The following is a 24346-nucleotide window of genomic DNA, read 5'->3' on the forward strand; positions in this document are numbered from 1 at the left end:
TTGTCCTGGTTGGGATGTTGGAAGTCTAAGCAGTATTGGCTCTGGCCAAGTAGAAAAGGGAGGAAACCGAATGAGGTGAGGAGATTCTCTTTCCCACACCTCAATATAATGCTTGTCTTTCTTGTGTCATTGGATTGCAGAATGTCTTTTTCTGTCTGATGGTTAGCATTTTGTGCTTTTACAAACTAATCATAGTAGTATTTTATTTTCTCATGCAGAAGAACACTAACGCTTGGGGTCTGCATGACCCTGTCCCCAAACCAAACGTATAGCAACTATTAATGCACATTTTAAAGGCATTGTCCATGTTTGCAAGTCACTTTAAGCCATGATGGGTTAATAAGCTACTCACAGTAGCTTATTTTGAAAATAAGCGACTGTTCTCCATCACACAATCAGACAAACTACTGGGCATAATCTGAGTCATCCTCCTGCCTCATGTCATCCTGCAGTCCTCCCGCCCCAGCAGTGGCGCTGTTTCACCCACTGATAGCATCGCAGCAGCCTGTTTTAACCTTCCACAATTTCCCAATGAGAGGAGAGAGTACAGGGACTTAATTCAGTGCTTCCACCATCATTCTGACAAGAGGGTGGTGGCTCTAAAGTGCTAGAAGTTTGCAGGGTTGGGACAAAATTTCATACACAGCCTCCCCTAATCAGTAGACATTCAATGTACCATCAAAACCCTGCATGATTACAAACACAGGTGCGAAAACCCCAGGTGCACCAAAAAAGGGATGGCGCAAATAAACTCTTGGAAGTTTGCAGAACTGGGACCAAACTTCGTACACAGCTTCCCTTAGCAGGGATACACATGAGACCCATTGAAAATCCTGCGCATTGACAAAGCCACGTGATCTAAAGCGCTTTTTCGCAAATAAACCCTTGGAAGTTTGCAAGAGCAGGACAAAACTTCATATACTGAATCCCCTGGCAGGGATGCACACAAGGCAAAATGACAATCCTACGCAGCTGCCACCACCTGACCGAGACAGTGCTTGACACTTGGAGAGGTTGCAGTGTGAACTGCCAGGGGAATGGTTAGGGTTGGGTCGGGCTGTAAATGCAATCAATTATTAGGCAGATCATGGAAACAAATCTGCTGGTTGGAGGAGAGTGGCAGCCGCGGTTTTGACTGCTCTTGCTGTAGGCGACCAAAATAAGCCACTTTAACCACCATATGACGTGATAACCCATGATGTGTTAAATAACTCATTGTACAGATCATGGGTTATCAGAGTGGGGTATTTTGGTGAAATAAGCCATCATGGGTTAAAAAAAACCCCAATAGTCAATACGATAACCCACAATGGATTATTGTGATGTCCAAACCCAGTCTGCATCTCTTTCACTTGCTAGACAGTTCTAGTGGCAAAACCATGTATCTAGGACTGTTTCGTTTATATCTAAATCTGAAATAGAAAAATATGTGTGTGTGCTGTATTCATACATTTTTAAGTGCTGGAGACCAAGACAAGGGAAACAGTGTGAGTTATAATCATCCTCTGTGTTGCATATGGACTTAAAAACTGTCTTTTCTTGCCCGCTTATATCCCCAACTAATCTTTTTTTTTTACCAGATGTACATAAAGAAGCTGATGGATATTATCACTGTGGAAAACCCCAAGATGCCCTATGAGATGAAGGAGATGGCCCTGGAGGCCATAGTTCAGCTCTGGAGGATTCCTAGCTTTGTCACTGAGCTCTACATCAACTATGACTGTGACTATTACTGTGCTAACCTATTTGAAGATCTCACCAAACTGCTCTCCAAGGTCCTGAAAGTAGAGATACACATATTTCAACACAGCAGAAAATAAGAGTGTAACTAGATGTGGCTGTTTTTGAACAATAATAGCAATGTAGATCCTGCATTGAGTCGGGTTGGACTAGATGACCACCAGATCCATTCCAAATTTGTGATTCTATGAAAACAAATTGTCCCTTTATACTTTCCCATGCCAGGGCTCTCCAAACTGATTCTATGGTGCTTGCTAAGGTGTGGGTAATCTGGATGTAAAACAGGTTTTATTTATTTATTTATTTATTACATTTTTATACCGCCCAATAGCCGGAGCTCTCTGGGCGGTTGAGGAATCAGAAATGGGGCAGAGGAAAGTTTTAAGTACAGTGATCCCAATTGGATCCCCTTAATCCAGCTGCAGTTTATCTGTAAAAACCATGGGGAATTTGATGATGGCTCTCCTTTTGTCACATATATTTTGGTTGTAAGAGTAAATTCTTACTTTATGACAACAGATGTGTTTGCTAGTACTGTTTGTGATGAACACTAAGCATGAACAAACTGGGAAACATCCACTAGAAATCTAGAAAGAATGGGCACATCTCAGAATGGTAGCAGAGAACAATGGAAGAGACGTCTCATACATTCAATAACTGGCTGGCTAACCTCATTGTGGATTGTGAGGATTACAAAGAGTATATAGGAGAAACTCACATTTCCAAACATTTGGGATTGTGATGACCTATCCCCATAGAGATGCAATTTACTGTGGCTGACTGGCGTGTGTATATTTGGGAATGAGTATCTCCCCTCAGACTTCAAATGTTCTCTACAGGGAATATTGGTGTCAATGTGGCAACCTTCCTGCCGCAAAGAATGATTCAGCATCAGTGTTTTGAGTGATGTTGTGCATTCTAAGCCAGCAGTGAGTGACATGAATTGAACAAACTTAGTTTATTTGGAGGAGGTGACTTTTGAGGGATGGGCTGTTGTTATGGAGCTTTGTATGGCTGTGTGTAGTTTTCCTCACTCAAATCGAGATATAGTATAATGCTTAGCTATGCTTGATTTTCCCAGAATGCCTTTCCTGTTTCTGGACAACTGTACACTACTCACTTACTGTCCCTTGAAGCATTGCTGACAGTGATCGATAGAACTGAAGCACAATGCCAAGCCAAAGTGCTCAGCAGCATCTATCAGCAGGAGAAAGAAGCACTGAAACCAAGCACAGAAATTGCCTGTAGCATCAAAGAAACAAGCCCTAGTGAGAATCTTTTATTTTATATCTTCACCTTAAATTTGCAGTAATATCTGTCCTTCCTGACTGTGTTCTAAAAAAGACTGCTACCCTGTTCCGTAAATGCTCAATCCCACCTTGATACTGTTATGCCCAAACCTCTTAAACTTACCTGCTTGCTTTTTATGGAATTCTTCACAACAAGGTTTCAGTCCATCACCTCCAGTTTTAATTTTGCACATGAACTTGACTAATGTTTCTTTGCTAATAGTTAAGATTCTTCAAATGAAGGGATATCATACCATATTTCTTTATTGCGATCCATAAAAAAAAAACAAGAATCAAACATGAAATCATATAGTTAAAGCTATTATCAACTTTCGTCTAATACACAAAGAGCTCTAATCCTGGCTGCCACTGTAAGAAATTTAGCAACAGCCAAAGTTACTCTTGAGGACTTCTCTTCCAACAGAAACTTAACATAAAATTTGTCTGAACTTCTGGACAGTTTGCTCAACAATGGGGTGATCATAAGACGGCGGGCCTGATTATAAAAGCTACAGGACAGAAGGATATGCTCCATCATCTCCCCTTCCATATTCCTACAGGGGCATCATCGTTCCTGATAAGGGACACCAGCATATCTGCCCTGAAGTAATTCAATAGAATAAACATTGCATCTGGCCTTGGAGAAGGCAATACGATATTTAGCGACCGACAGGTTCTTTAGATAGTCAGCCAGCTGAAGAGGCCCAACGTAATGAACGTGCAATGCACTGGGAGAGCAAAAAACATGAGTGCGAGTGCGTAAGTCGCAGAAGGCTATATCCCACAGTCTTTGTTTAACAGATTTAAAAGCAAAATTCAAGCCCAGATTAAGGAGGAGGGAAGAGGAGAGACCTATTGAAGCTGCCTTCTTGGCAAGAAGCTTGGACCAGCTGTTCACATAGTTGTCCTGAGCCAGACAGGGAAGCAGACCTGAGCCCCTACCAAAAAGACTAACTTCCAACCAAAATTTTAAGGCAGACCACCAAGCCCTAAGCGAAAGAGAGCTTTCCCCGGTTTCCAACAAAAGTACAGAATTAGGGACACACTTTGGGAGTTGAAGAAGGGTCCTCAAAAACCTTGTCTGTAGCCTATGTATCTCAGATGTTAATCCCCCTATCCAGATATTGGAGGCATATAAAAGCTGGGCTGCAGACTTGGCATTAAACACTTTGATGGCAGACGGTACTATAAACATTCCCCCTGCAGTAAAGAAAAAGCGTGTTATTGCGGCTGAACTGACTGAAGCTTTATTAAGGGTGGCTGATCTATGGGCACTCCAGGATGGAATAACAGCCCCAGGTAAGAGAAATTTTTCACCTGTTCCAGGATATGCCGATCAAGGGACCACCGACGTTGAGAAAATCTATTTTGAAAGACCATGACTTTAGATTTCTCAAAATTAATTTTCAGATCGTTGGTCAAACAAAAGTTGGAGAATTTCATTAAAAGATGTTTCAAACCAGGTCTAGAGCGGGAGAGAATAACAGCATCGTCTGCATAAAGTAAAATAGGAATTTTCCTTGCACCAAGTTTGGGCAAGTGTCCTTCGGGGTCAGACAGGGCCTCCTCAATATCGTTTATGTATAAGTTAAATAGCGTAGGTGTGAGGATACAGCCCTGTCTTACTCCTCTAGACATAAGAATTTCATTTGAAAGCTGTCCCTGTGTGCCACATCTAACTTGCATCCTGCTGTCTCTGTATAGAACCATTATAAGATTAATAAGTCTTTTGTCCACCAGGATCTTATCTAATTTCTCCCATAGTTTAGTTCTAGGGATGGAGTCGAAAGCGGACTTCAGATCCATGAAGGCGACAAACAGTTTGCTACGTAGAAACTTAAGATGTTTCTCCGCTAAGTGAAAAAGAATCAGACCATGATCAGAGGTGGAGTGATTCTTTCTAAAGGCAGCTTGGGCCTCCATGACAACATTATTGGCCTCGAGGATGTCAGCTTGCCTATTATTGAGAGGAGGCTGATAGGTCTAAAATTCCCAGGGTCCTTTGGATGTCCCTTTTTGTATATCGGAACCACAATTGCGTGTCTCCAACTGTCAGGGATTTTGCCAGATTGATTTATAACGGTAAAAAGGGCGACTAACAAAGGGGCCCACCAATCCTGATTGATTTTAATAAATTCAGCAAGGATAAAATCTATGCCGGGTGCCTTACCCCCTTTAAGTTGTTGGATTAATTCAATCACTTCCTCCTTAGAGACCGAATTCCGGGGGCGGGGGGAGGGAGGAGAAAGTGACATCCTGCATATCAGCCTGAGCTGATTGTATAGTGTCTGGGTCGGTAAAAATGGCTCTGAAATGATCCTCCCAGACCTGAGCTGGAATTGTGCAACTAGGTGCTTGGCAGTTGGATCGTAAGGCGCCCGACACAATCTGCCAAAACATTTTTGAATCATTATTCAAGGAGGCATTTAACAGCAGGGACCAGGAGTTTCATTCAGCTTGGCATTTATAAAATAACATGGTGTATTTAAAACTGTTCTAGATTATTTTAATTGTCTTCTTTGCTTGTAGTTGTTGAAGGACTGCTGACAGAGGGCAAGTTACCCACTGCTGAATTAGCAGAGGCATGTCCACCCACGAATGGCTGCTTGATGATCAGCCATATGAAGCAGCAAGACTGTCTGAATTTGGAGGTGGGAAATGATGCAGGTAAACCTGATTCTTGATGGTCATTTGTGTGCAATGGACATATCAAATGTTTCCTTTCTTTTTTTTTACCCCTCCGAAATTGTACTATAGCTGGAGGTATAAATGATTCACTTTTGCCTTTGATGGTCTTTACATTGTTGGGTACAATGATTTGTAGAGATGGCTTTGAATGAAGGTGGTTAAGAATATAAGAAGAACCATGCTGGATCAAACCAAAGTCCATCTAGTCAAGCATTTTGTTCACATTGTGGCCAACCAGCTGCCCACAAGAAACCCACAAGCAGGACTTGAGTGCAAAAGCACCCTCCTACCCATGTTTCCCAGCAACTGGTGTATATATGCATACTGCCTCATACTGGAGGTAGCACATAGTCATCAGGGCTAGTAGCCATTGGTAGTCTTCTCCAGGAATTTATCCAACCCCCCTTTAAAGCCATCCAAGGGTTTTTTGTTCTTTTCTTTTTATTTTATTTAAAATTATTTTTAGGCCGCTTTTAAGGCTAGAACGTTCTCATGTGGATCAACTAACACTCTCCTGTGGGAGTTGGGCTAATAAAGAAAAACACTGTTGCAGAGTAGCCTCATATGTATTGGACTGGAAACCTTTTACTGAGCATATACAGGAACAGCAAAAGGATGATTTATTTGTTTGTGGGTTTTATATATAACCTGTACCTTTGCCTTTGATATATATATATACATTAGCTTGTTGTTATGAAATTCATACCTGGTAATATAGAAACAACGGATGTTTGCCGTCTGACATGAAGATCGCTTTAAATGAAATATAGCCTTATGTATTGTGTTTATTTTACTAGATGTATGTGTGGTGTAGTAGTTTGTATAGTTTGTAGTGTCTCTTTTTTGTTCGTTTTTTGTACCTTCCTTATGTGTCTGTTTTTTGTGGAAAATAAATAAAAGTATTAATTGGAAAAAAAACCCACTGTTGCAGGGTTGGGGTGGGTAAGGAAAAAGAAGTTGTTTAACTGAATATAATAAGTAATGCTAACTGTTACAAAGTATCCATTGTGAAAACCCTTTGCTTTTGTTTTTAGCAGAAAGAACTGTCCCAAGGAAGCCCACTCGCTTTTCCTGTTTCCTACCCACAACACAAGAATTGATCATGATTAAGAGTAAAAAGAAGGTATGACCTATTATTGTTTTGAAAGTTATTAGGTGTAATAATAATATTATTAGGTGTACTCTATCGTCATCCTTAAAATCAAAAAGACTAGATACATGATGAGAGTAGGAAGATTAAATCTGAGTATGCCAGAGGAAGAGGTAAATTTTAATTAGTTTGAAAGCAGAGTAACAGAAGGAGCCAGGCAAATGTCAGGAGGTAAGGAGTACCAATGAGTAGAAGCAGCAAGAAAGAACAGAAGAAGTTGGGAAGTGAATGATGTAATTTTGGGCTGATGAGAGCAAAGAGCTAGAAGTGGCATGAAGCAGGAAAGGTGGGTTGCATCAATGAAAATGAGAGAATGGAGACATTTGGAAGTTGTCTAATATGTTTATTATTTAAAACATGTAAGGCTACTTTTCTAGAGTGCTCAAAGCATTTTAACATTTAAAAAACAGTTAAATGAAGGCAACAAAAAACTGCATGACAATAGCTAAAACAGCCAATAAAACCTATCAAGAGGAATCAGCCAAACCTAGATTAAATATTTTGGAAGGTTTTACATATTTTAGAGCTTTTACATACCTTAAAAGAGATATATAAAGAAGATTGTCCTGATTTCAGAACTCATTTATCCCATATTCCTAGTGATGCCTTTACACATACATTAGTTTTTCTTAAAATCATAGTGTGAGTTACTTTCTTGAATAATACCAAGTAGCAAAGAGGGATTTATTGTTTAGCGTGTGCGTGCGAGTTTTAATATGTTTGGGGAACAGAGCAAGCTGGGCACTCTGTGAAGGGTAGAATAGGCCTGCAGTGTGTGGGACAGGATGGGTGGGGGTACAACAGCAGTAGGATAATAATGTGCCACAGCAGGGGAAGAAAGATTCAACATTTCTGCTATCCTCCAGTCCGATACCCTGCTTAACATGTCAGTTATTATTAATTCCTTACCTTTTCTGTGTTTGAGAAATGCTCAAACAGGCCTTCATAGCAAAAACAAAACAAAAACCCATACTCAAAGATGAAAATATAAAGCTTTAACAAAAGCCATAAAATTGTCACAGCTTGACAGCAATCTTTAAACAGCAGATAATCAAACAGGGAAAGCTAACCTAAACAGCAAACACCTAAAAGCGAATAACAAAGAAGCTTAAAAGATTTCCACAAGGAGGGCTGGGAGCTGTAAGACTGTTTTTCTGTCTAAACATGCATAGGATTGTGGCCTAATTGTCTCTCATTGCCTTTCCATTGCTTTGTAAGCATATTCCACATCAATGTAATCTTCCAAAGCAGCCCAAGTATTTCAACTCCTTTGGCTTTCTAGTCAATGTGAAGTATTCTTTGTCTTTCTCATCAGGCTAGATGCCAAGGTCACGCTTTGGCTCTCCTTAGGATTCAGCAAAAATTCAAAGCAACTTGGACAGAGTTGAGTTTTTTTCACAGCTTTCATCTGTCTTAGTCTATCATGGCTGCTCCAGAATTTTCAGGATCCAAGCCTTAGGCCCAGCAGACCAGATCAACGTTACCTAGAAGTATTGTTTCCAGTGGTGAGGTTCCTGTTGCATTCTGGTTCTCAGGAGGAATCATAAAGTTGGAAGGGGCTTCATTGGCCCTCTACTTCAGCCCTCTACTTGATGCAGGAAATCTGAAACCACAGGATCTCCAGCAGATGTCTGTCCAGGCTCTGCTTGAAGACCTCCAGTGAGGAGGGAGGGCCAACCCACCCTCAGATAATTTGTTCCATTGTTGAACTGCTTTCACCATTAAAAACTTTGTCCTAATGTTCAACTGAAATCTAACATCCTGTAGTATAATCCCATTAGATCTAGTCCTGCCCTTTGAGGCAGCAAAGAATAAGTCCTTGCCCCTTCTATTTGAGAGCTCTTTGGGTTTTTTAAATGTTCTATGATGTCCTCAATGTCATATAGCCAGTTCCTTCAGTCTTTCTTCACAGGACTCATTTTCTATATCAATGACCTTCTTTGTTGCTTTCCAATTTGTCTACATCCTTCTTAAAGTGTAGTGCCCAGAACTGGACACATTACTGAAGATGAGGTCTGAGTAGTGCAGAATGAAGGAGAATTATTGCTTCTCATGATTTAGAAATTGGTCCTGTAAATGCAGCCTAAAATCATATTGGCCGTTATTGCAGCTGCAAGACACTATGACTCATGTTCAGCTTGTGATCGACTATAATTGAGTTAGAACTTTTGCTGCTCACTGTGACCAATCTGTTAAGTACATTGTAGATAAAATTGCTCATTTTTATTCTAACTTGGATACTGCATTAATTACAGATTAAAAGCTTTAAGTTCCTGTGATTTTCACTTGTTACATATGTTTGGATACATTTCAGTTTGTGCAATGAGTTTGTAATGTGCTCTTGACCCTTGCCATTCCTGCTTGTTTAGAATTGTTGTTCATTTGATGGAGAAGGTAATACAAGCTTCTTGAAGGGAGAGGGTGATCAAAGTGGTCTTAAGATACTGTAGTGAGGCAGATCTCATGTATTTAAGTAATCTTAGGTCAGTGTTGAGTGTGTCATACATGGGTAAAATGCTTGATCATGTGATGGCCCAAATCCAGGAATTCTTGGATGGTACTGATTTATCTAGATCCCTTTGACTCGCTTCCATTCAGGTTTTAGAAGATTATTGAATTCATTTCCAACGAAGATCCATTTGGTCCCATCAAAGGTGGATTTAGGCAATAACTCAAAATACTGATTTCATTGGGCATTTGGGTTATCAATAGCTAGTTGCTGTGCTGTGTAATGCTGCTACTTATTTTGTGTTTAATACATTTTTCTTGTGTTATTGCTGTTTATTTTTTATCTACTTTGTGGATTCTTCTTGTATGAGAGACAGGGTATAAATATTTTTAAAACATAATGAAATACATTTGAAATTGTAACACTTTAAATATAATTGTTTTATTTTATGAGTATATTGTGCTACCTTTGCTCTAGTTAAAAAGTGGGATGCAAATCTAAACACTAAAATAAATACATATTGTTGAATTCTCTTAATGTGTACATGGTAAGAAAGATATGGCACTAATTTACTATTAAGATAGCCTCAACTGTGTAGGATGTCTTGATTAATTATCTTGTTTTGATGGGGGTTTTTTTTAGCTCTTGATAAGTGGTTCTGAGCAGTTCAATCAAAAGCCAAAAAAAGGGATACAGTTTCTTCAGGAGAAAAACCTCTTGGCTACCCCCATGGATAATAATGAAGTGGCAAAGTGGCTGCGGGAAAATCCTAGGCTGGACAAGAAAATGATTGGAGAATTTGTGGGTGACCGGAAGAATGTAGATCTCCTGGACAGTTTCGTGGGGTGAGTAGAAATGCTTAGGGCTTTATATTGGATTTGGTCATAAACAAGGAATCAGTTTGGAGAGCCCTGGCATGGGAAAGTATAAAGGGACAATTTGTTTTCATAGAATCACAAATTTGGAATGGACCTGATGGTCATCTAGTCCAACCCCCGACTCAATGCAGGATGCAATTACAGTATCCTTGACAGATGGGCTAATAGCTTCGACTTAAATACTTCTAGTCAAGGAGAGCTCAGCATCTCTTGAAACATTTGTGTGTGTGCTTTTTTTCTCTAAAAGTTGATGGGGGATGGGGAAGAAGGAGGGATGGAGTGGCTGGCAGGTCCACCTTCTAATCACAGGGCACACTTTTCCAGGGGCTTCCCAATCACTGTACTTTGGGAGAAAGCAAGGATGGGATGTGAGATAAGCCTTCTTATGTCACAAACCTTCACTATGAAAAAAACCTTAAGCTGGTTTTCTGTTATCATCCTTCTGTAGCTCCTGCACCTATCCTTTTTAAACTTTTCAGGTTTCTTGCCTGGAGACACTTCTATGACATGCATCATTTTCATACAAATCATCAAAATAAAAAAAATAAGAGAGGGAAAGGGGAAGCAAATCTCTCCCCCGCTCCCTTCCTATTCATCTGAAACTTGGCTGGCTTGATTCCCTCAGAAGGAGCAACTACCCTCGCAAATTTCATTCAATTCTGCAAATAAATTAAAATGTTATCAACAGTTTCCTTTAAAAACAAAAATCAAAATATAAAAAACACACAAAAAAACCCACCAGAGCACCTGCTTTCTGAGATTTAGCAGGTGTAACCCCCTCCTAAATGGCTACTTTGCCTGCAGTTTTCATCCACTTCTGTTTTTTTATTTCCTATGATAGTCAATGAGAGGCATGAAGTTACAAGTTTCTGAGTTTTTACTCTGGTTCAGTCCCTGACTCAAAGTGGACAGCCTCCAAAATGATCTGAGTAAAATCAGGCCATTCTTTGTAGCACCACATCAGGGTCCAAGTCTAATCTTGTGTTCGGTGCATACTTCTAGTCTGCTCCATTTTCTGTATCTTCTGCCCTTTTAGAATCACTATCATGTGTCCCCTGATCTTCTGTTCTAAATATATCCAGCCCTTTCAGCAGTTCTTCATAGGACTTGCTTTCCATACCTCTGGCAAACTCCAGCTTGTTTACATTCTTATTAAAATGTGGCATCCAGAACTGAATACTGTACTCTATATGTGGCCTGATCAACACAGAATAGAGTGAAGCTATTCTCATTATCTGGATTCCAAGCTTTTATTAGGCAACTTAAGATTGCACAACTTCTTTAAACAGTTGCATCACACTGCTGGCTTATGTTCAACTTGTGATCAATTAAGGCTGTGATCCTATACCCACTTACCTGGGAGTAAGCCCCATTTGAGCTCAGTGGGACTTACTTCTGAGTAGACATTCATAGGATTGCACTGTAAAAATCTAGAGCCTTCTACATGTACAGCTGCCAAGCGAGCTCTCCCCCATCCTATACTTGTGCCTTTGGGTTTTTGTACCTAAATGCAGAACTTTCTCTGTTATATTTCATCTTGTAGGTATTCTAGACTAGTATTCTAGTCTATCAGGATCTTTAGGAATGTTGATTCTGTCTTCCATGTTATTAGCTATCCCTTCCAGGTTCATTCATCTCAATGTACCAAAAATTGATAAGGAATGCAGTGTGTATACTCCAAACTAAGTTTTGGGTCATCCCAAATCATTTGCCCAGACTTCAGGGAGAGTGGCCTTTGAGATGACACAGCATTGTATTTGGTCCAATGCTTGGTTCTTTATTTAGCAATATTTATGAAGTGCTGGTATTAAACAGACATTTGTAAGTGATATTCAAAAAATGTATGTATTATTGCATTTAAATCCCACCTTTTTTCCTCCAAGGAACCCGAGGCAGCGTACATAATCCTCCTCCTCCTCTCCATTTTATCCTCACAACAACAATCCTGTGAGGTGGGTTGGACTGAGAGTCTGTGACTGGCCCAAAGTCACCCAGTGGCTTTCCATGGCTGAGTGGGGCCTAGAACCCGGATCTCCCGACTCCCAGTCCGACACTTTAGACACTACATCACACTGGCACTCATATATAGAAAAAATAAATCAGGGGGTTAGATTTTGTGAATTCAACTCAGCAGGATTTCACAGAGGGCCATACTCCTTTCCTCCAAACACTGATTATTTGGTGATTTCCTGGCTTTTGTGCACTTTTTCTCTATTCTAAAAGGTTGAAATGCCTCTCCCAAGACTGGCAGTAAAATATGCTTATGTTTTTGGCATTTGGGGGCCCTTTGCTTCAGGCTCCGCCCGCCCCTGGAATGCAGCCCCCAAGAGCTTCTCTGAAATAGAATCCAGCTCTTGGGCTGAAAGAGGCTCTGTATTCCTGCAGTAGAGTATAAACCCATAATGAAATACTGAATAAAACTCAGAAGAGACAATAGCAGGACAGCAAGAAAAAAGACAAGAGCACTGCTTTGGGAAAGCTTATTGGAATAAGTAAGTTTTCAACAGGTGCCAAAAACTCAGAAGCATCAGTGCCTGTCTGATTTGTACTGGTAGGGAGTTCCAGAGAGTGGGGCATAAACTACTGGCACCTCCATCCCAATGCATGTAGAAGTGAATATGGAAGTGGAGAGGCAATATCACTGCACGTCCATGGCAAATGTTATGTTTTTAAACCAAAACACATAATTTCATTAAAAAAAATCCTGCCTTAGCTGCTTCAGTTTACCACCTAAGCTGTCAGATTTACCTGCTCTAGTCTTCTGGATCTACCTGTTTCAGAGCCTCAGCACTAGAAGGGATCTGCATGGACCCTGCAGATCTGGCTACCACAGAGCTAGCTTGTTTAGAAGGGAACTTGATTTTAATAAACTAATTTATTTGTTTACAATATTTATATATCGCTCCCCATTGAAAATTTCAGAGCGGTATACCAGATAAAATAAAATAAAAACAGAATAAAACATTAAAAAGATGCAAATTATAATATAGGCTGACCCTTAGACTGCAGATGAGAGGGAATAGGTTTTGATGAGAGCTGCAGAGATTGGCTGAGCCCTGCAGCATGGATGAGGCACTCCATATTGCAAAGCAATGGTGTCCTCTTCCTCTACTAGACTGTTTACCTTCATTACAACAGAAGGTACAGTACCAAAGCCTAGATAAACCCAACTCTTTTTGTAAATAATCTCTTCTGTATTTTGACCCTTAAAGATTTTGTGGTGTGTGTGTCTGCCTGCTAGCCACTTTCTTCTCCCCAGCTGCCTTGATAATGCTTTTGTTTCAGGACTTTCATTTTCCAAGGCTTACGATTGGATGAAGCCCTGAGACTCTACCTTGAAGCCTTCCGGTTGTCAGGAGAGGCTCCTGTGATTCAAAGGCTGTTGGAAGTCTTTACAGAACATTGGCGTGTAAGCTTTGAAATTCTTATGCAGTTTTCTTTTGCTCTCCTCTACCCACTGTTGATATAGCTAGACTTGAAGTGAAGCAGGCTTAACTTACTTTAGAGGCAATTGGTCGGTGTGTGGAAAATAAATTGTTGATTTCAGTCAAGAAATATCTGCCCAACTCATAGCACTATGAGCTAGAATACTTATATGAAAAACATCCAATAACTAGCAATAGGAGAACAAATCACAAACTAAAATTAAAGTAATGAAACAAGGGACACGGGGACAATAGTAATGGCATAAATAGGACTCAGGTGTTATATATAGATGGACTATCATGGATCTGACTTGCATTGTCTTTTTACTTTTCAGAAATCAAATGGGTCTCCATTTGCTAATAGTGATGCTTGTTTTGCCCTGGCCTATGCAGTTATTATGCTGAATACTGACCAACACAACCATAATGTTCGCAAGCAGAATGTACCTATGACTCTGGAGGTGAGATATGACTTCTTCAGTGAGTTTGCTACCCTCCATGTTTAGACCTTTCTATTGGCTCTGACATAACTACCTGCTTTTCTACCTCCACCTCTCTTGCCCTTCTTCCTGCTATATCCTAAAACATAGTAGTAGCATAGCCCTCCAAAAGTTGTGTTGTTACTGCATTTCATAATAAAATTCATGGCAGCACATGGTGAAATTGTGATGCCTATTTTATTTATTTTTTATTTATTTAAGCATTTTTATCCCGCCATTCAGCCAAAAAAGGCTCTCGCGGCAGCTTCCAAAAATATTTCTTGACAGTCCCTGCCCCACAGGCTTACAATCTAAAAGACTGGGAGATCGTTCAGAATGCAGTTCAAAGAAACATCACAATGAAATATTCTACTTTATCTCATTGCTCCTTACAGGAATTCCGAAAAAATCTGAAAGGGGTAAATGGAGGCAAAGACTTTGAGCAGGACATGCTGGAGGACGTGTACCATGCTATCAAGTAAGTATTTTAGTGTTTGCACTTGGAAGGAGGGAGTTAACAGGGAGACTTCTAACTGATGCTATATCAGTCTCTTTGGTCCTTCGTCAGCACATTCTGAGATTCTTGAAAAATAGCCACTCACAATTTATTTAATTGTTTTTGGATACCTACTGTGATGTGTTGATGCATGATAACCCATCATGGTTAATTCAGATAAATAAACCATCATATCTTAATGACCCTGTTCAGAAGACACTTAGAACCATGGCTTTAACCACAGCGAATAAGGCTTTTTGCCTTATTCACCATGGTTAAAGCTGTGTTTTATGGTTCTTCTGAACAGGGTCATTAAGATATGATGGTTTATTTATCTGAATTAACCATGATGGGTTATCATGTCGTCTCCACATTGCTTTTCCTAACCACGATCATTTACTTAGCCAAAACAGGCTACTCTGGTAAGCCATGGTCTGCAGTGAGGTTTACTCAAGCCATCATGGCTTATCATGACATCTGGCACTCCAGAGTGGTTTAAGCATGTATCCTACAGAATTGCCTGGCAAGAGTGAACAAAATCACTGCCACCACTCTGCTCTTTTCAGATGATCTCTGTTTCTGAGACCTGCCTAGCAACAGATTGTGCTCTCTGCCCTCACCTCTCATTTAGGGGTGCGCTCTGCAAACTTCCAAAGTGTCAACCCTCCTCCCTCCTGTTTTCCATGGAGAGGCATAGCCAAGCAGGGTTGTAGTTCTGCCTTGGGTGCCTCCCCATGATGAGAACCTGTGTGTGAAATTTTGTCGCAGTCCTGAAAACTTTCAAGGGTTTAGAGCTGCCACCCCCTTTTTGGTGTGGAGGCATAGCAGCATAGGATTTTCATCCCCATGAGGGGCACTTGTGTATGAAATTTGGCTCCAATACTTTAAAGAGTTTAGAGACACCAACGCTGTATTAAGGAAGTCCAGTTTTATTTCTGTGTTTGCTGGCGACAGGGGAAAGGCTTGGACATTGGGGCTGCGGGATAGGAATGAGAAGTGGGGAAAGGGGGAAGGAGAGCAAACGGTTTGTTTCAACTCACTTTTCTGTGAAAAAGCAAAGTCGGGGTGAGATTGGTGGAGTTAAGGCAAAGACAGAGGACATAAGAAGGTGCCCCCTAGCGCTCAGCCAACCAGTCACAGAGAGGAACATGATGAAGCTTCTGTGTGTTGGTCGACGGGATATGGCATCCAGTGCAAAGGAAGCTGGGCCGAGCGGGAGGACTATAAAGGGGGACTATAAAGGACTATAAAGGGGGAGCGGAATAAACAATGCTGTGTAGCTTAATTGTCCAATCAGGAAAGGGATCACAGTAATTTATTTTCAAAATAACCTACTGTGAGTAGGTTATAAACGACCATGGCTTAATTGGATGTGAGAACCCTCCGTGTAATATAACCCAAACGCGTAATATTTGAGTATAACCCAAACGCGTAATATTTCTGCAATCATCTCTGTTAGAAATGAAGAGATTGTGATGCCAGAGGAGCAGACGGGCCTTGTAAAGGAGAACTATGTGTGGAGTGTGCTGCTGCATCGTGGGGCCACTGATGAAGGCATTTTCCTGCATGTCCCACCTGGAAGCTATGACCATGACCTCTTCGCCATGACCTGGGGCCCCACTGTTGCAGCCCTGTCTTATGTTTTTGATAAGAGCCTGGATGAAACAATAATCCAGAAGGCTGTCTTTGGTTTTAGGTAACTTTTCTTTATATCATTCAACAGTGCTGTATATGCAGACTATCTTCACTTTGACCAAAGCTCTTTTTCTATCTCTGACACATTCAAGTAATTGAAGCATACAGCGTTTGAGCCCAGTGAAAACTTGTAATAGGTAAACAAGACTAATACATAAACAAGGAAAACTAATAGATAAAGAAGAATTTCAGTGCAGACAGGGTGTTTTTTTTAAAGTGTGACCTGAAAGACAGAAGTGTTTCACCTAAATGTCATTGAGCTGTGTTCTCACTGTGTTCAGTGCCACATTTAATCCATGATTACATTCCATCATGTCTTGGCCTTCTGAAATGTAGTTGTCATTTTGACACACATTTTGTAACTTGAATGTTGTCAGCTAGATTTGAATGATCAAACTTGATGCAAGATCCTCCCACCTTCCCCATTGCATCACTGTCGGAGATGGGATTGGGAGGAGCGATTCCAGATGGTGGTGCCTGTTCCTGTTCAACACCATGGCTGTTGGCCTGTGGTGTCCCTCACAGTTCCATCTTATCCCCCGTACTCTTTAGCATATTGTTTTAATCAAGTTTTATTTACGATTGTAAGCAGCCTTGAGTGGCATTTTAGAACGGCAGAGTGCAAATCAAATCAAATAAATAAATAAATAGATAGATAGAATATGAGGGACTTGGAGAACCTACAGAAAATTCACTGTGTAGTTCCTCTTACATTTTTGTGGTTTGTCTTTCAGAAAATGTGCCATGATTTCTGCCCATTATGGTCTCAGTGATGTTTTTGACAACCTCATAATTTCTCTCTGCAAATTTACAGCCCTCAGCAGTGAGGTGAGTCTACAATGGAGTAAGATGGTGTGAGGCTGATTTCAAACTCTGATTTAAACCTAACTAGGGCTAGTGGCTGCTAATCGTTTTGCAACAAATGGTTAGTGAGCATGTTTAAACCTTGGTTATGTAGCCACCATGGTTAGGAATGGTTCCCACAACATGATAAGTCATGGATCACATGACCTGCTAAGCCATATTATTTAGCTCAAAATGCTTAACTGCCATGGCTTAGCATGTCATCTGAATAGGGTCACTGTGTCATTGTAGATTCATAAAAGAGAAGGGGAGATACTTTAAACAGAGATGGTGGAGAGAGGGAAAGGGAGAGCATGATCCTATGGAACACTCTGACTCTTTTTAATCATGGTTAGAAAATCAGGAATATTACATCTGCACCAGGTTTCAAAGGGCTGATTCATACATCAATGAACATCACTTGATTACTCAACACTTGACTGCCATTTAAATGTGTGAGCAGATGCCAATGAAAGTCTTTGTAGTTTAAATTGTATGAAATATGTGTGTGATGTTTTATCAGTATGTCAAATTGAAAAGGTAGGAGTTGAGTTAGAGGTAAAGGCAGGTTTCTTATAGGGATCTGCAGTTGCTGCAGCAGAATCCCCTGGCTGGTCAGACCGATTAGCAAGTCTTACCTTGATGTTTTTATAGGAGTCAGGCACTACAGTAGGATCCACCTTGGACTATTAGAGGGTTCCTTGGTGGTATGGCTGCTCCCCTTGCTTGGCTAGAGCTTGGGGAGGTGTACAGAATGGAATTCTGCCAGACTCCTCTCAGGTCCTAAATTAACGATCTTGAATTCTGACCACTGTCGTGGCTCTTTCATGCAAATGCCAACACTGGATCCTCAGTCACTGAATGATGTAGCATACTATGTAGACCAGTTCAACTTGATACCAAACATGTTTGGATGAGTCAGAAATGATTTAATACAGCATCAAGTGAGTTGTTGAAACTAATAATTTTTAAGTCCTTAATTTACATGTTATACCATACCCAAAGGAGTTTAAAATAAAAACCAAACAGCCAAGGAGCAATCCTACAAAGATTAGCAGGCAAATTATGCTCCAAACCAGCAATCAGATCAGTAGAAGACTGAGATATAAACTATTATTGATGATGATGATGACACCATTGTGCACATGACGCTTTATAGCAGCCTTCTCCAATCTGGTGCCCTCTAGATGTTTTAGACTTTAACTCCCATTAACTTCAGCCAGCATAGCCTGTGGCCAGGAATCCTGGGAGCTGTATTTCAAAAGATCTGGAGGGTTGGGGAAGACTGTCTTACAGAGTAACATAAGATAAAGGTAGGAACTAAATTTAGACAGGGAAGGAATGAGAGGGGCCCAAGGTAACAAGAGAGTAATATGGAGAGCAAAGGAGAGGGATGTCCAAGAAAAACTCAAAGCTTTGAATATGGTTGATAGGGTGATTGACAAGATTGTCATTGGATGTAGAAAACAGTAAAAGTGAGGAAGGGAAGGTGAAATAAGAAGCTGGAGAGGGAAGGGTTCTGGAATGGAGAGAAAAGGGTGTCAGCTCCGTATCGTGCCACTGAAAGCCCTGGGATTTGACCAGGTAACCCAAGGACTATGAGTAAAAGAGAGACTATCTGAGGACCCCAATATTCCTCAAAGCCCTAATGAGAAAAGAGTTTCTTACCTAATATATACAGTATGCAGTATACAATTATGGTGCCTAATGAGCCACTCTGTAGAGAGAGGGTTGCACAATTGTGGTGCACCTATTGAAAAAATCCTTTTTCACACACCAGCATATATAATCTTATGCAAGATCTGAACCTTCTTCTGCGACAATCATAGGGAGGAGGCTTATGACGGTGAAGGGTCTCCTTAAAATACAATGGGTCCAGATCATTTAGAGTTGTATAAGTGAAGACAATCTGTGAAATTGCCAAAGCGTAGAGCAGAGCTTTCCAAACTGTGTGTCGCGACACGTTAGTGTGTCAGGTGCAGTGTGTAGGTGTGTCGCGTGAACGTAACGAGAAACCTCTGAGCCTATGTGAAATAAGCAATACCAACTTGCATGCATTTTTACGCAGCAAAGGTGCTGATTAGTATGGTGCAGTAGTATATTCCCCTTCCGTCGTATCCGTGTATGCACACCACGATCGAGGGATCATACAGGTACTGCGCATGTGCAGTAGGCGTAATCGGGTCGAAACAGCTGATTTCCAGTGACGCGGCTGCACCTGAGGTGACGCATTCAAGAAATTTCATGGGTCCAGTTTTTTGATAGAACACTGTCTCAACTGCCGCTCGATCGCAGCTCGACAAAATTGGTTCAATGAGAAAAGTCTTGGAAATGTATGTTATTATCTTGCAAATCATATATTTTTAAAAATATAAATGAAAGGTTTTCATGAGATCATAGAATCATAGAGTAGCAGAGTTGGAAGGGGCCTACAAGGCCATCAAGTCCAACCCCCTGCTCAATGCAGGAATCCACCCTAAAGCATCCCTGACAGATGCTTGTCCAGCTGCCTCTTGAAGGCCTCTAGTGTGGGAGAGCCCACAACCTCCCTAGGTAACTGGTTCCATTGTCGTATTGCTCTAACAGTCAGGAAGTTTTTCCTGATGTCCAGCTGGAATCTGGCTTCCTTTAACTTGAGCCCGTTATTCCGTGTCCTGCACTCTGGGAGGATCGAGAAGAGATCCTGGCCCTCCTCTGTGTGACAACCTTTTAAGTATTTGAAGAGTGCTATCATGTCTCCCCTCAGTCTTCTCTTCTCCAGGCTAAACATGCCCAGTTCTTTCAGTCTCTCTTCGTAGGGCTTTGTTTCCAGACCCCTGATCATCCTGGTTGCCCTCCTCTGAACACGCTCCAGCTTGTCTGCGTCCTTCTTGAATTGTGGAGCCCAGAACTGGATGCAATACTCTAGATGAGGCCTAACCAGGGCCGAATAGAGAGGAACCAGTACCTCACGTGATTTGGAAGCTATACTTTTATTAATGCAGCCCAAAATAGCATTTGCCTTTCTTGCAGCCATATCGCACTGTTGGCTCATATTCAGCTTGCGATGTACAACAGTTCCAAGATCCTTTTCGTTTGTAGTATTGCTGAGCCAAGTATCCCCCATCTTGTAACTGTGCCTTTGGTTTCTATTTCCTAAATGTAGAACTTGGCATTTATCCCTATTAAATTTCATTCTGTTGTTTTCAGCCCAGCACTCCAGCCTATCAAGATCACTTTGAAGTTTGTTTCTGTCTTCCAGGGTATTAGCTATCCCACCCAATTTGTTGTCATCTGCAAATTTGATCAGATATGTTGTATCCCCATACACTTCGTTATTACAATTTATGTATGTGTCCGTATCTCTTATAAGGGGTTAGTTTAACCTTCGGTTTGCTAGTAAAACTGAATTACTGTGTCGCGAAATGATGCATGTCTAAAAAGTGTGTCACCAACATGAAAAGTTTGGAAAGCTCTGGTGTAGAGGAAGCTCGGCAGCAAGCTGTCCTGGCCTTGGATAGGTGTGATTCCCTCATACAGCCTTATGGCTACATTCTGTTCAAGCTTAAGATTCCCATTGTTCTAAAGGCAGACACACACACACACACACCATTGCAATAGACAATGGGCCTGTTCAGATGACACTTCAGGCTCTGTGGTTAGTGAAACGGTGTTTCTCTAGGGTTAGCACTAACCACAAACTGTGCAGTCACACACAACACCTTAAGCCACGGTTAGAGCTGCTAACCCTGCTGCAGACGGTCCAAGTATGATTAATAAGTGAGCAGGGTTTAGCAAAGCACATCACACAAGACACCTTAATCCTGCTGCTTAACCAAAAGCCTTAACCAGCAGGGTTTAAGGTGTCTTCTGAAGAGGTCCAATGTGTGAAATTGCCAACACTTGGCAAAGATCTCCAGGACGGTCTAACCTCAAACCTTCTTTAAGTTGCTGTTTACTCCCTAACAGGCTCATGTCTGGCTTTTATTTTTATTTTCTAAATGAAGACTCACTGACTTCCCTTTTCCTTTTCTCCTGCAGTCCATTGAGAATCTGCCTACCGTTTTTGGAAGTAATCCCAAAGCCCATCTTGCAGCGAAGACCGTGTTTCATTTGGCTCATCGCCATGGTGACATTTTGCGGGAGGGCTGGAAAAACATCATGGAGGCCATGCTGCAGCTTTTCAGAGCAGAGCTGTTGCCAAAAACCATGGTGGAGGTAAGGAAATGGGTGTGCTTGGCACGGGCCATCTGAGGCACACTTAACCTGAAGTGCTGCTGCTGCTGGGCAGTACTGTACAAGGTGGAGCGATGGCTTGACACAGGACTGGACTGTTCCACGGATTCACTAACATCCATTCATAAGTTCTGCAGCATTGACATTTAACCACTGCAGGTTCTTCACCATGGTCTCTGTGCATCACACACATGGGCTCTGTGCCTGCTTGGAGCCTCGCTCCAGGGAACTTCCAAAGCTGAGGAAAGCTCTTTCTTTTTGGCAGGAGCCTTTCTCACCACCTTACTGCGCATGCTTGGCAGGTTCCCACACATCTCCTCCGTTCCTTTCTGACCGCTGCTACAGTTGCCTTGCTGGGAACTTCGTTTGTGTATAGTGAATTTGTGCTGGGGGAAATCGTTTTGCTATTTTTCTTCTTTGGTTGTTTCTTCTGCTTTTTCTTGATTCTTAAAAAAAATGTCTTTGTTTCACTCTTTTGCCTCTTAAATTCCTTTCTTCATCAGAGAGACTCAACATGCTGGAGTGCATGGCCTTAAAGGTCCCGTTTACAAAGTGTGTTAAGCGTGACAGTAAGTTGCCTCCCTCTGACAGCCATGCTTTGTGTCTTATATGCCTTGGAGAGGCTCATGTTGTTGAGACTTGCACACACTGCATGTCATTTTCCAAACAAGCCTGTTGGACTAAAGCTGACAGACTCAAAGCTAATTTGTCTCAAGCCACAAAGTCCTCTCAAGTACCATCAATTGTGCAAGGAAAGACCTTCTCTTTACATCCCTGAGCTTCCGGGCCCCTCCATGGAGGGTGTTAGCTGAGAACTCCTGGGAGATCCTTGGCATTGTCAGCAGCTAAGAAGCTCTCAAAGAAGGCAAAGAAAGCCTTCAGCAGAGCCCTTACCAAAGAAGAAAAAGGCTAAAGATGCCCAAAAGGCTGTGCATAAAGTGCCAGAGAAACAAATTCCGCCAGTGCCTCCATTATTGGATTCTCCTGTCCAAAGGGCAATAGAGGCACTGATCTCAACTATAGTGATAGATCCACTTTCCACTGCCTCCAAAGGAGAGATTAGAGACACATTCCCCCATTGTCTCTCTGCATCTGACTAACGAGACAGACTACCGGTCTCTTCTGTCCTGAGTCACAGAAATGAGAGACTACAATCTCCTTGATACCAACGGCAGCAATCCCTGTCGGGAGACAGGGATCCTCTGTCTTGGTACCTATCTCCAGAATTGAGCCATTCGTTTAGTAGGGATTGTGAAGGAGACCACCATTATTAAAGAGAGTATCAGGACCATTCCTGATCACCTCACCAAGATTGGGGTTGTTTTTCTGACTGATCTCTTCTCCAAGAGAATCACTCTGACGACTGGAGGTTCTGTTGGGATCATGAATTGCATTATGTCAGAACATGGTATCTCAGAGGCACTTCTCAGCACTCATAGAATCATAGAATAGTAGAGTTGGGAAGGGCCTATAAGGCCATCGAGTCCAACCCCCTGCTCAATGCAGGAATCCACCTTAAAGCATCCCTGACAGATGGTTGTCCAGCTGCCCACAACCTCCCTAGGTAATTGGTTCCATTGTCGTACTGCTCTAACAGTCAGGAAATTTTTCCTGATGTCCAGCTGGAATGTGGCTATCTGTGGTTCGATACCTGAAACCAAGACAGAGGATCCCTGTCTTGCTGCCATTGGTATCAATGAGATTGTGGTCTCTCATTTCTGTGACTCAGGACAGAAGAGACCTGTAATCTGTCTTGTTGATCAAATGCAGAGAGACAATGGGGAGATGTGTCTCTAATCTCTCCTTTGGTTTGAGACGCGTCTCCCCATCGTCTCTCTTCATCATACTATCCTTTGGCATTGCTTTCACATCCAGTTCAACAAGACATGTAAAAACATCCATTGGTTCCACCACATTCTTCATCTCTACTTCAGGGTAAGCAACCTCTTGCTAAAGTTCCTCATGTGCAACCAGAAACAAGTGTGGAAGATTGACTTCTGCCATCTCCCCCGGCATCTCCCTGGGGTTCTGCAGTGGCGATACTGGAGGAGTCACCTAATTCAGCTGAGGATTATCAAGCCAAGTCTTCTTCATACTCCGTGGTACCTCCATCTATTTCTTCACCAGATGATGTAGTGGGAAATCATAAGCTTTGCCTTCAGAAGACCTGGATGTCTTCTCAGACCAGGTTCTCAGAATGGCACAATCTTTGGGTATCAATGCCCAACAACATGTTGAGCAAGTTAAAGACCCGGACTTTGATGCTGTCTACACCAAGGTATCTGCTTTAGTGGTAATTTCTTTTCTGCCTACATTTTTACAGACAGTGCATCAGTCAATGGTTCCTCCCTCTTCAATGACCCCTACGTCGAAGAGACGAGTCAATGTATAGGATTCAGGAAAAAGACACTGCCTTTCCTTTTTCTCATCCTAGACCCAACTCTGTAATTGTGGAGTCTGCCCACGGTCTATCACAAAACTCGCACTTGTCTCCAGTGGATAAAGAGGGACACAGGGTGGATGTTTCGGTCATAGATCGTACTCTTCTGCGGCATTGGGCATCTGTGTAGCAAACTATGAAGCTACCATGTCATGCTATCAACTTTTCCTATGGGAAAAAAAATATTTCCTCATATGATTATTTACCTGAGGAGAAAAGGGAGCCTGCCATGTGTTTCAGTTGGTAGCTGTCAAGTTATCTCACCTTCAGATAAATAACGCTTGCCATCAAGTGGATTGCATTGCAAAATCAATGGTAGAGGCCTTTGCACTGAAGCGCCATGCATGGCTGACATCAGCAGGCTTAACTCCGGAGGCTCGTTCAAGAGTAGAGGACCTTCCCTTTGATGGGGAAGGTCTCTTCAATGCAAAGACGGATGAATAGGTGGATTTGGTCCAAAAAGCAAATTCCACTGCAAAAAAGATGGGGTTGGGGCAGCAGCCACAACAATCCTCTTACAACCCTTCTACTGTTACTTTCTACTGTTAGTTTTTCCCTA

At 41.7% G+C, this 24346-nt stretch overlaps 1 protein-coding gene across 4 annotated transcripts in view; it reads left to right on the forward strand.

Moving 5' to 3' along the window:
* Window positions 1-24346, forward strand: part of GBF1 (golgi brefeldin A resistant guanine nucleotide exchange factor 1) — a 209735-nt gene that overhangs the window by 121988 nt on the left and 63401 nt on the right. For 3 of the 4 annotated variants that reach the window (XM_063133220.1, XM_063133219.1, XM_063133221.1), the window contains 11 exons: window positions 1581-1775; window positions 2822-3008; window positions 5559-5696; window positions 6752-6840; window positions 9959-10161; window positions 13480-13603; window positions 13955-14080; window positions 14494-14576; window positions 16054-16290; window positions 17024-17117; window positions 21153-21329. In XM_063133220.1, coding sequence (XP_062989290.1) covers window positions 1581-1775; window positions 2822-3008; window positions 5559-5696; window positions 6752-6840; window positions 9959-10161; window positions 13480-13603; window positions 13955-14080; window positions 14494-14576; window positions 16054-16290; window positions 17024-17117; window positions 21153-21329 — 1653 coding nt within the window. The remainder of the gene's footprint in view (window positions 1-1580; window positions 1776-2821; window positions 3009-5558; window positions 5697-6751; window positions 6841-9958; window positions 10162-13479; window positions 13604-13954; window positions 14081-14493; window positions 14577-16053; window positions 16291-17023; window positions 17118-21152; window positions 21330-24346) is intronic. The other variant, XM_063133218.1, reaches the window with a different exon arrangement.

Source organism: Elgaria multicarinata, chromosome 8, assembly GCF_023053635.1.
Source record: "Elgaria multicarinata webbii isolate HBS135686 ecotype San Diego chromosome 8, rElgMul1.1.pri, whole genome shotgun sequence".
NCBI classification, from domain to species: Eukaryota; Metazoa; Chordata; class Lepidosauria; order Squamata; family Anguidae; genus Elgaria; species Elgaria multicarinata.